The 10,586-nt window shown below is 41.9% G+C and overlaps 1 protein-coding gene across 1 annotated transcript; it reads left to right on the plus strand.

Annotated features, from left to right (window-relative positions):
* The first annotated feature begins 4,960 nt into the window (after window positions 1-4,960).
* LOC143803721 (uncharacterized) lies at window positions 4,961-10,150 on the plus strand. The gene is made up of 4 exons (XM_077281498.1): window positions 4,961-5,490; window positions 5,607-5,821; window positions 6,223-6,597; window positions 9,930-10,150. The coding sequence occupies exons 2-4, from the start codon at window positions 5,626-5,628 to the stop codon at window positions 10,148-10,150; spliced, it is 792 nt and encodes a 263-aa protein (XP_077137613.1). The 5' UTR covers window positions 4,961-5,490; window positions 5,607-5,625.
* The last annotated feature ends 436 nt before the right edge of the window (window positions 10,151-10,586 follow it).

Raw genomic sequence — 10,586 nt, forward strand, 5'->3', positions numbered from 1 at the left:
TTTCCGGTACCGGAATTATCTGGACGTGTGGGACAGGCCTTAAGGAACACAGGCTCTTGGCAAAGCGAGCTCTCCTGTGTCTGGGAGAGATTGCTGCCAGCTAAACATTGGTTCAGCCGGAAGTAATCTACTGTGTATGGGCCCTTTAAGCTTTTTATTTGCACCTAATTGAATTGAAGTTTTGAGGTCATGAATGGCAACAAAAATAAAAGGATAAAACTATTCTTCAGTCTTCAAACATGGTTTTAAGAATTACTACATTTTCAAAGCACCATTAACCCTTTCGTGCCAGAGACTTTTTTCTCCTTCGTGACCAGACCAATCTTTTCAATTCGGACCAGAGTCACTTTATGTAATAATTAGTGATGAGCAAACATGCTCGAATAACATCTTATCTGAGCATGCTCGGGTGTTATGCGAGCATTGGGTGTGCTTGTATATTATGTTCAAGTCCCTGCGGCTGCATGATTTGTGGCTGTTAGACACAACATGTGGGGATTGTCTAAGGGTATGTGTCCACGTTCAGGAAACGCTGCGTTTTTGACGCAGCGTTGAGCCGCAGCGTCAAAAACGCAGCGTCCAGATGTTACAGCATAGTGGAGGGGATTTAATGAAATCCCGTCTCCACTGTGCATTAAAAAATGCATGCGTTTTTCCCGCAAAAACGCACATGCGTTGCGTTTTTTCAGAACACAGCATGTTGCTACAATGAGCAAAACACGCAGGAACACCGCAGGTGACCTGCCAGTGACCTCGGGTGCATTTTTGGTCAGGATTTTACCTGCATAAAATCCTGACCAAAGCCTGAAGCAATCCTGAACGTGGACACATACCCTAACAGCTGCAAATCATGCAGCTTCAGAAACTGGAACATAATATAGGAGCACGCCCAGATGCTCAGATAGCACCCACTGGTGCTCAGATAAGACGTTATTTGAGCATGTTCACTCATCACAAATAGTAATACACTGGAATGCTTCAGTGTGTCCCACTGATTCTGAGATTGTTTTTTTTTCATAATCATAACACATTGTATTTTATGCTAGGGGTAAATTTAGGTTGATATTAGTGATGAGCGAATATACTTGTTACTCGAGATTTCTCGAGCATGCTCGGGTGACCTCCGAGTATTTTTTAGTGCTCGGAGATTTAGTTTTCCTTACCTCAGCTGAATGATTTACATCTCTAAGGGTATGTGTCCACGTTCAGGAAACACTGCATGTTTGACGCTGCGTAGAGCCGCAGCGTCAAACACGCAGCGTCCAGATGTTACAGCATAGTGGAGGGGATTTCATGAAACACACAGGTGGCAGACTCACGTAAACAAACATGCGGCGCTTCTTTTCAGAACGCAGCATGTCTGTTTATAGTGCGGCGACGCTCCGTTGCTGCGCCGTAAATTTCCCATAGATAATAATTAGATGCGGTAAAATCGCATCTAATCATTAGTGAAATGCGTAGAAACTGCGTTAATGCAGCTTACTACGCATGTCACATGCCGGCTTACCTGTCCCGCCGCCGGAAGCCCCGCGTCCACTGCAGTTCTCGCGGTAAGGCCGGGATCACACATACGCGAGATACGGCCGCGTCTCGCAGGTGAAATCCCTCCTCTGGCGTCAGCACTTGGGAGCAGAGCGTGCAGCTCCATGTATTGCTGTGCTGCCGCACGCTCTGCTCCGGAGTGCCGGCGCCAGAGATGGGTTTTCACCTGCGAGACTCGGCCGTATCTCACGTTTGTGTGATCCCGGCCTAAGATAAGTTCTCTCGATAACTTAGCTTAACACGAGAACTGCCGTGCACGTGACCGGGAGTTATCTCCGGTCACACTAGTCTGATTCTCACGGACAGCTGACCGTGAGTGCTAGAATGTAGGTGATCTCCAGCGATTATCTACAAGCTCTGCTATGTCTGGATGTCAGGCATCCAGATGTAGCAGAGCTGGACTCATCGTGGGACACTCGTTATCTGCGGACAGGGAGTATGAATTTGTTTTTGTTTTTTTTTGCTTTTTTGCAGGACGAGGGTCTTCAAGTGGATTGAGCGTACAATAAAAATATGGTCAAAAAGTGTGTGTAATTATTTCATTAAAATACTTTTTTCTAGTGTCTGTGTTTTATTTACACTTTAGTAGGATTAATAATGGATAGGAGTCTTATTGACGACTCGCCATTATTAACCGGGCTTAATGTCACCTAAGGTGTCATTAACCCCTTATTACCCCATATCCCACCGCTACTTGGAGTGGGAAGAGAGAGGCTAAGAGCCGGAATTGGCACATCTTATAGATGCGCCATTTCTGGGGCAGCTGGGGGCTGATATTTGTAGCCGGGGGAGGGCAATACCCATGGTCCCTCTCTAGGCTATGAATATCAGCCCGCAGCTGTCTGCGTAGCCTTTCTGGCTATAAATTATATGGGGACCCCACATCATTTTTTTGGGGGGTCCCCCTATTTTTATAGCCAGTAAAGGCTATGCAGACAGCTGCGGGCTGATATTCATAGCCTGGGAAGCTCCATGGGTATTAACCCCTTCCCAGGCTACAAATATCAGTCCCCCAGTCGCTGGCTTTCCCTCTCTGGCGCAGAAAATGTGCAGGGAGCCCACGCCATGTTTTTTCACATTTTTTTTTTTTTTTTTAAATTAAACATATTGCATTTAAGGCCGGGGTAAACACCCGACACTGCTGTGGGCACTCAGGACCGGAGCATTCAGCTGCATAGAAATACATGCAGCCGCACACTCTGGTCCCGAGTGCCCGCAACAGTGCCAGGTATTGAAGCGAGAGACTTGTGTGAGTTTCTCGCGAGTGTGACCCCGGCCTAACGCAGATTTCGTGTGTGTATCTTTATTTAAGGCCGGGATCACACATGCGAGAAACTCGGACGAGTCTCACATCTCGCAGTGCCGGGTATTAAGATGCGAGACTCGTCCGAGTTTCTCTCTTGTGTGATCCATCTATCATATCTATCAATCTATCTATCGTATCTATCTATTATCTATCTATCAATATATCTATATATCGATGTATCTATATATAGATATATTTATAGATATATCTATCTATTATCTACCGATATATCTATCGATAGATAGATACCATAGATAAATATGATAGATAGATACGATAGACAGATACGATAGATATGTATCGTATCTATCTATTGTATCCATCTAACGTATCTATTTGTCTGTCTATCTAGCTGTGTGTGTATATTCTTCAATGGAGTATATAAATGAAGAGGTTGGACAAGAAATGACATCACAATTCTTTTTTTTGTATATCTTTATTGAGCTTACAAAAACACACACAAATCCGCATGAAAAAACGCATGAAAAACGCAGGTGACCTGCCAGGGACCTCAGGTGCAGATTTTACCAGCGTCAAATCCTGATGCTGAACGTGGAAACATACCCTAAGCCAGCATAAGTACATGTGGGGATTCCCTAGCAACCAGGCAACCCCCACATGTACTTATGCTGGCTAACAGATGTAAATCATTCAGCTGTGGCAATGAAAACTAAATCTCCGAGTACTAAAAAATACTCGGAGGTCACCCGAGCGTGCTCGAGAAATCTCGAGTAACGAGTATATTCACTCATCACTAGTTGATATATTTTGCATTTATTTTTTAAAAATATCTAGAAGATAACACGGGATTAACATCATCGAGACCTGAGCCAATCATGAGGTTGCCGGTCAGATTTATTGCTCTGCATCGGAATCCCAGTGCATATAAAAAAATGCATAATTTTTTGGGGTGCCTGTCTCATTATGAGGCCCATAGTTTTTTTTTTTTTTTTAGACAGTTGTATGAAGCCTTATTATTTTATGCAGGACATTTTAGTGCCATTTTTGGTTATAAATGGAAAAATATCCACAATGAAAATAACAAACGATATGAACAAAAATGTGTTTTTCCATCAAAACTTTAAATAATGATGGATCTTACACATAGCGTCCAACTGTAAAGCGTACAATTTGATAAAGATTATCACATGCATAAGTGTGTATAGTTGCATTACCCTTAAATGCAGGTTTCTAGTAGATTATTCAAAATGAACAAAAACCTAAAATGAGAAAAGAAAGGTAAAAACTAGGGTATGTTCACACATGAAGTATTTTATGTATTTTTGTCTTGTTTTTTTCCACGCAGTTTGGTCACAAATTAAAGCATTTCCTAGTACCAACAAAGTGAGTGATATTCATTAAGTCTCATGCACACACAGCTTATTTTTTCCTTGCAGTTTTGAAGCTGTTTCAAATCTGCAGCACATCAATTACTTTAGCATTCTTGAAGCGTTATTCACCCATTTCACTTCTTGTATTTTATGCTGTTTGTCTTGCCAAGAGACACATTTTGGGGGCAGGATTATCTGAAACAAATAGGTTAACGTGTGTACTCTTAAACTGGCAAACTATGCCAAGCATCTCTTGCCAAGGTATTTCTTTCACTAAGAGACTTACAAAAAAAAAGGGTTTAAAGCAAAGTCAATGTTCATTCCTTTTAAACTCAAGGTATCTTGGCTCCATAATGATTCTTATTGTCTCAGAATCTTCTGCATGTCACCACCCCTCCACATCTGTGGTACCTGGTCAATGATCCATAACCTCAATTGGCTGACACTGCTGTTGGCCTCCAAGAAATATTTTGGAATTGGCAATCATTTTCTTTTTGATAGTAGATTTATATTTGCTAATTCTTTCACAGCAAGCCATAGTAATCTCCTGCATACAGTAGATGTAGATCTCCCGCATACAGTAGACGTAGTTCTCTTGCATACAGTAGACATAGATCTCTCGCATACAGTAGACGTAGGTCTCTCGCATACAGTAGTCGTAGTTCTCTCACATAGAGTAGACGTAGGTCTCTCGCATACAGTAGACGTAGATCTCTCGCATACAGTAGACGTACAGTACAGACCATAAGTTTGGACACTCCTCATTAGAACTACTGATGGAGTCATTTTGACTCCTTTCGTTTTTTATTTCTCTTCTGTGACTACATTTTTCAGAATTCCGGCTTGAAACTCGGTGACTTTTCCTCAAATATGATGTGAAAAAAGATTTTGTGAGAATAAATAATTTTGGTAAAAAATTTGCGCGTTTTTTTCAAAATTTACCAAGAACTACTGAAGGGAGTCATTTTGACTCCCTACTATATTTTGAGGTCCTTTTGTCACTAAATGTTGCTATAAAGTTTTGTGCATAATTTTTTCACTCTGTCTTATTTACCCTGATGTTCATATAGATGTAGTTCAATTTACATGTCAACTTTTCACATTTTCCTTGTGTTTTACCTGCTTGTATTACTGTGTAATGCTGAACAAAATAGCTTGTTTACTCTAGGCTCTTATCTTATGCTAATGAAGGGTGGTGTTTTTCTAAGGTCCTAGCAGGAGACAGTATTCTGGATAGTAACTTTACTTTCAGTTCAGCTGAAGAGACAAAGAGAACAGACGCAGACATACGAGCTCTGAAGACTCATACAGGTATGAATTGTTATGAAATAGTTTAGCTGTCTGTCAACTGATTCAGCCCACCTACTTTTGAAGGTGGCAGAACAGTTATTATTTCTTTTAGTTTTCATTTCATTTCTATTTTTCAGCAGGGAACTATATAGAATTATGGAATTTGTGAGGAATATGGAGAGAAGACGTTTGATAAAGCCTCAGGATATTCTGGCTACTTTGCAATCCATACCGGAGGATGAATCGGAATCCGAATTGCAGGAACATGTATTTGATTCTGACAGTGATGAAGATTTCATTCCTCAGAACATATCAAGTGAATCTGAAGACTCAGAAGGAACAAATCCAGAAGGTAAGTAGTTATGTGTATTTATTTGTTCTTCCACACACTGAGTTAGGGCCTGTGCACACTAGCAGAATTCTGGCTGAATAGCCATCTGGATATTCTTGCCGCAATACAGGCCGTACCTGCCCGCTCATGCCTAAAGCTCCGCTCCGAACCCCGGGCTGGAGCCGCTGTCAGGGACAGAGCAGCGCTTGCTTACGCACGAGCACGGCTCCGTCCCAGACAGCGGCTCCAGCCCGGGGTTCGGAGCGGAGCTTCAGGTATGAAACTCCGCTCTGTACCTGAGCGGGCAGGTACGGGCCGGATTGTGGTGAGAATATCTGGTCGGATATTCCGCCGCTAATCCAGCCAGTGTGCACGGACCCTTACAAAACAAAAATTCTAAATATTCATCAACTTTTTTCCAGATATTCCAAGCACATCAACTGGGGATCGGGCTCATGCAGTTATGTTGCCTCGTGACCATCCTCCTGGTCGTGGACAGAAAAAATCAGCAAAACGTCCCAGAAATGAAAGAACAACAGATAACGATGGCGGCGAAGGTAATGCAACAACAAACACCAGAGAAGGCGAATCTGAAGGAATACTAGTTTCAGCGGATGGTATTCAATGGAAACCTGTTGAAATTGGACAACACTTGCCTGGTAGGCGTGACAGCCAAAATATTCTTCGAGAAGCACCTGGCCCTACAGGATACGCCAGAAGAAATATCATTATCGATAGTCCTTTGAGAGCATGGCGTTTATTTTTTGATTCATATATATTGACACATATAAAGAACTGTACGCTTGCAGAAGCATGCAGGAACAATAATTTACAGTTTACTCTATCTGATGAGGAGCTAGATGCATTCATTGCGATATTCTATGCTCGTGGAATATCTGGCACGAACCGTCACTCGATTAGCAGTATTTGGTGTAATGACTGGGGAATACCGTTTTGCAAAGCGACAATGTCTAGGGACCACTTTGTTGAAATTATGAGGTTTCTCAGATTTGATGAGAAATCTACTCGATCGGAGAGACTGCAAACGGACAAGTTTGCTCTATTTTCTACTGTGTGGGACAGGTTTATTGCAAATTGTATTGCGTGTTACAAACCTGGCCCATACATAACGGTGGATGAGCAACTTTTCCCAAGCAAAACTAGGTGTCCATTCACGCAGTACATGCCTTCCAAACCAGATAAATATGGCCACAAATATTGGCTAGCTGTTGATAAGGAGAGCAAATATCTGGCAAATGGCTTCCCTTATCTAGGCAAAGATGACACACGCCGTGCTGAGGACCGTTTAGCTGACCATGTGGTAATGAATTTATTGGACCCGTTTTTGAAAAAAGGTCGCAATGTTACAACCGATAATTATTTTACTTTAGTAAAATTAGCTAAACAGCTAAAAAGCAAAGGAACAACCATCGTGGGAACACTGAATAAGATAAGGCGAGAAGTGCCTAAAGAAATAAAATCCATGAAAGAGGAATTGTACAACACTAAAGTGTTTAGAAATGAAGACAATTTTACACTTACAGTATATCAAGGAAAGCCCAACAAAAGTGTTGTCATTTTGAGTTCCGTCCATCCAGATGTTGTTGTTGCGTCTGATTCCGCTAAAAAAACTCCAGAAACGGTAAAGTTTTACAATGAAACAAAATATGGAGTAGATGTAGTGGATCAGATGGCACGAAAATATACCACACGAACATCCACAAGGAGATGGCCTGTTCATGCATTTGAAAATGCCTTAGACTTTGCGGGTATAAATGCATGTATAATATTCAAGGAGATTACCCACCAAAAAATGTCACGCAAGGCATTTTTGCAAACGCTTGTGAGAGAGTTGAGTGGTCCTTATGTCACAGATAGGGAAAAGGGTTCCACGTCCCAAGTTTCTACATGTTCAGAAGTGATGGTTCAAACAAAATTTTGCCAGATCAAAGAAAAGTGCAAGAAAAATAGATCTGTCGGCAATTGTAAGACTTGTGGTAAGTCTTTGTGTGGGCAATGTACTGCCATAAATCAAAGGCAATGCCTAAAATGCGAAACACCAAATGTTTAGAAGGTGAATTCTGCGCCATATTTTCATGCTCCTCCACCTACATTTTCTCTGCTTTTTGTTCTTCAGTTGTTGTTTATATGTGTGCACTTGAATAAAAAAAAATGTTTGAAAAACGTCTATTATAATTATTGTTATTTTCTGTAGAAAAATAAGAAAAGCAGAAAAAAAACAATCAAAAGCATTACTGTTGGATCTCACAATAATAATACATTACAAAAAATATAATTATTAATAAATAACCACAAATGAAACTCTAAAAATAAACGAAAACAAGCAAGGAGTCAAAATGACTCCTTTCAGTAGTTCTAGGCGGGGTCACGAGTCCAGTAGTCCTAGTGTTAAAGATTTTTCTGTATTTTCAGGGCTGACGAAGAAGGTCCGGAGACCTTCGAAACGCGTAGGCACTGTGATCCCTATCGGCACCCGTCCTCTGCTCTTTCCCCCTTTTCCATCCTGGTGACGTCACCCTTACTACACGCCCCCCTACTCCACCGCTCTGCCTAGCGGTATTCTCGCAGCCCACGTGTGCCGGTCTAACAGCGTTTCAGGCGTGTGTAAGCAGAGCACTAGCTAGGGAGGATGCTCCCGAACCAGTGAGTGCTTCTGCTGTCCGTCATCACCGTCTGGACCTTCCTGCTCCGGACACACAGCTGGCAGCTGCCCCTGCTCCTATCCACACTAGCACTACGCTAGCACCTGCTACTTAACAGTAAGTGTATTAACTTTAATTCATCTGTTATACACTCACATACAGATTGCACCTACCATAGGCAATAAGTCATTGGGCGGTCGGTGATTGCTGGCAACGGCGGTCTGGCATTTGCTTATCTTCATTTGTGGAGCTGTGACTAGCAGTGTTATTGTAGGGACGGAGCCGCTTCCTCATTGTTGTTAGCTGCCTATTAGCAGCTCCTGTGTATCCATTCTCAGGTTTCTCATTCTTTAGGCACTTTGATCCTATTGTACATTTCCAGCTGGTTAGCGCGGTGTCCTTATCTATTTTACAATCCTCCACATTACGCGACAGATTTAGCACAGTGGCTGTCTAGGCACCAGCAGCTTTCCATCTTGTTTATCTTAGGAGCGCCAGTGTGTTTCTTCTTTTGAACACAAGGAATGGACATTAGACCAGTGGAAATCTGTGCTTTGGTCTGAGGAGTCCAAATTTGAGATCTTTGGTTCCAACCACCATGTCTTTGTGCGACGCAGGAAAGGTGAATGGATGGACTCTACATGCCTAGTTCCCACCGTGAAGCATGGAGGAAGTGTGATGGTGTGGGAGTGTTTTGCTGGTGACACTGTTGGGGATTTATTCAAAATTGAAGGCATACTGAACCAGCATGGCTACCACAGCATCTTGCAGCGGTATGCTATTCCATCGGGTTTGCGTTTAGTTGGATCATCATTTATTTTTCAACAGGACAATGACCCCAAACACACCTCTAGGCTGTGTAAGGGCTATTTGACCGAGAAGGAGAATAATGGGGTGCTACGCCAGATGACCTGGCCTCCACAGTCACCAGACCTGAACCCAATCGAGATGGATTGGGGTGAGCTGGACCGCAGAGTGAAGGCAAAAGGGCCAACAAGTGCTAAGCATCTCTGGGAACTCCTTCAAGATTGTTGAAAGACCATTCCCGGTGACTACCTCTTGAAGCTCATCAAGAGAATGCCCAGAGTGTGCAAAGCAGTCATCAAAGCAAAAGGTGGCTACTTTGAAGAACCTAGAATATAAGACATATTTTCAGTTGTTTCACACTTTTTTGTTAAGTATATAATTCCACATGTGTTAATTCATAGTTTTGATGCCTTCAGTGTGAATGTACAATTTTCATAGTCATGAAAATACAGAAAAATCTTTAAATGAGGTGTGTCCAAATTTTTGGTCTGTACTGTAGATCTCTAGCATGCAGTAGACGTAGATCTCTTGCATACAGTAGACGTAGGTCTCTCATATACAGTAGACATAGGTCTTCTCGCATACAGTAGTCGCAGATCTCTCACATACAGTAGATGTAGATCTCTCGCATACAGTAGACGTAGATCTCTTGCATACAGTGGATGTAGATCTCTCACATACAGTGGATGTAGCTCTCCCGTATACAGTGGATTTGGAGCTCTCGCATACAGTAGATGTAGATCTCTCATGTACAGTAGATGTAGATCTCTCGTGTACAGTAGATGTAGATCTCTCCCATACAGTAGATATAGATCTCTCGCATAGAGTAGGTGTAGATCTCTCGTATACAGTAGATTTTAGATCGGACTTTAAAATATAGTATTTATTGTGTATATGTTTTCTTTAAAATATGGGGGGATTTTGTTTTTATGGTCTGATTTGCTATGAATTTAAGTACGTGTCTGCACAGGCGACTAAACAAAATATAGTGCAGATGTGACAAGGCCGACACACCCTCCTGCTGGCATGCAGATAAGCATAAATACACATTATATCAGGCATCCGTAAATGAAGTCCATGTGGGAAAAAAGCAAACAGACAACAATAGAAAAGCATGGTTTGGAGTTATAAAAACACATTGCTAAAAATAAAATAAAAACCTATTTTGTGATATAATGTAACAGTAGTTCAAACAGATTCCATTGTATATGACTGACTTGTATAGTCATAATAAAGACACTTTATAAGCTCACATACAAGTCCAGGTTACAGTTCTGTGCAACCTCAAAGTTGTAACACAAAAGAAAATGTGGCAG

The sequence above is a fragment of the Ranitomeya variabilis genome, chromosome 2 (assembly GCF_051348905.1).
Source record: "Ranitomeya variabilis isolate aRanVar5 chromosome 2, aRanVar5.hap1, whole genome shotgun sequence".
Taxonomy (NCBI): domain Eukaryota; kingdom Metazoa; phylum Chordata; class Amphibia; order Anura; family Dendrobatidae; genus Ranitomeya; species Ranitomeya variabilis.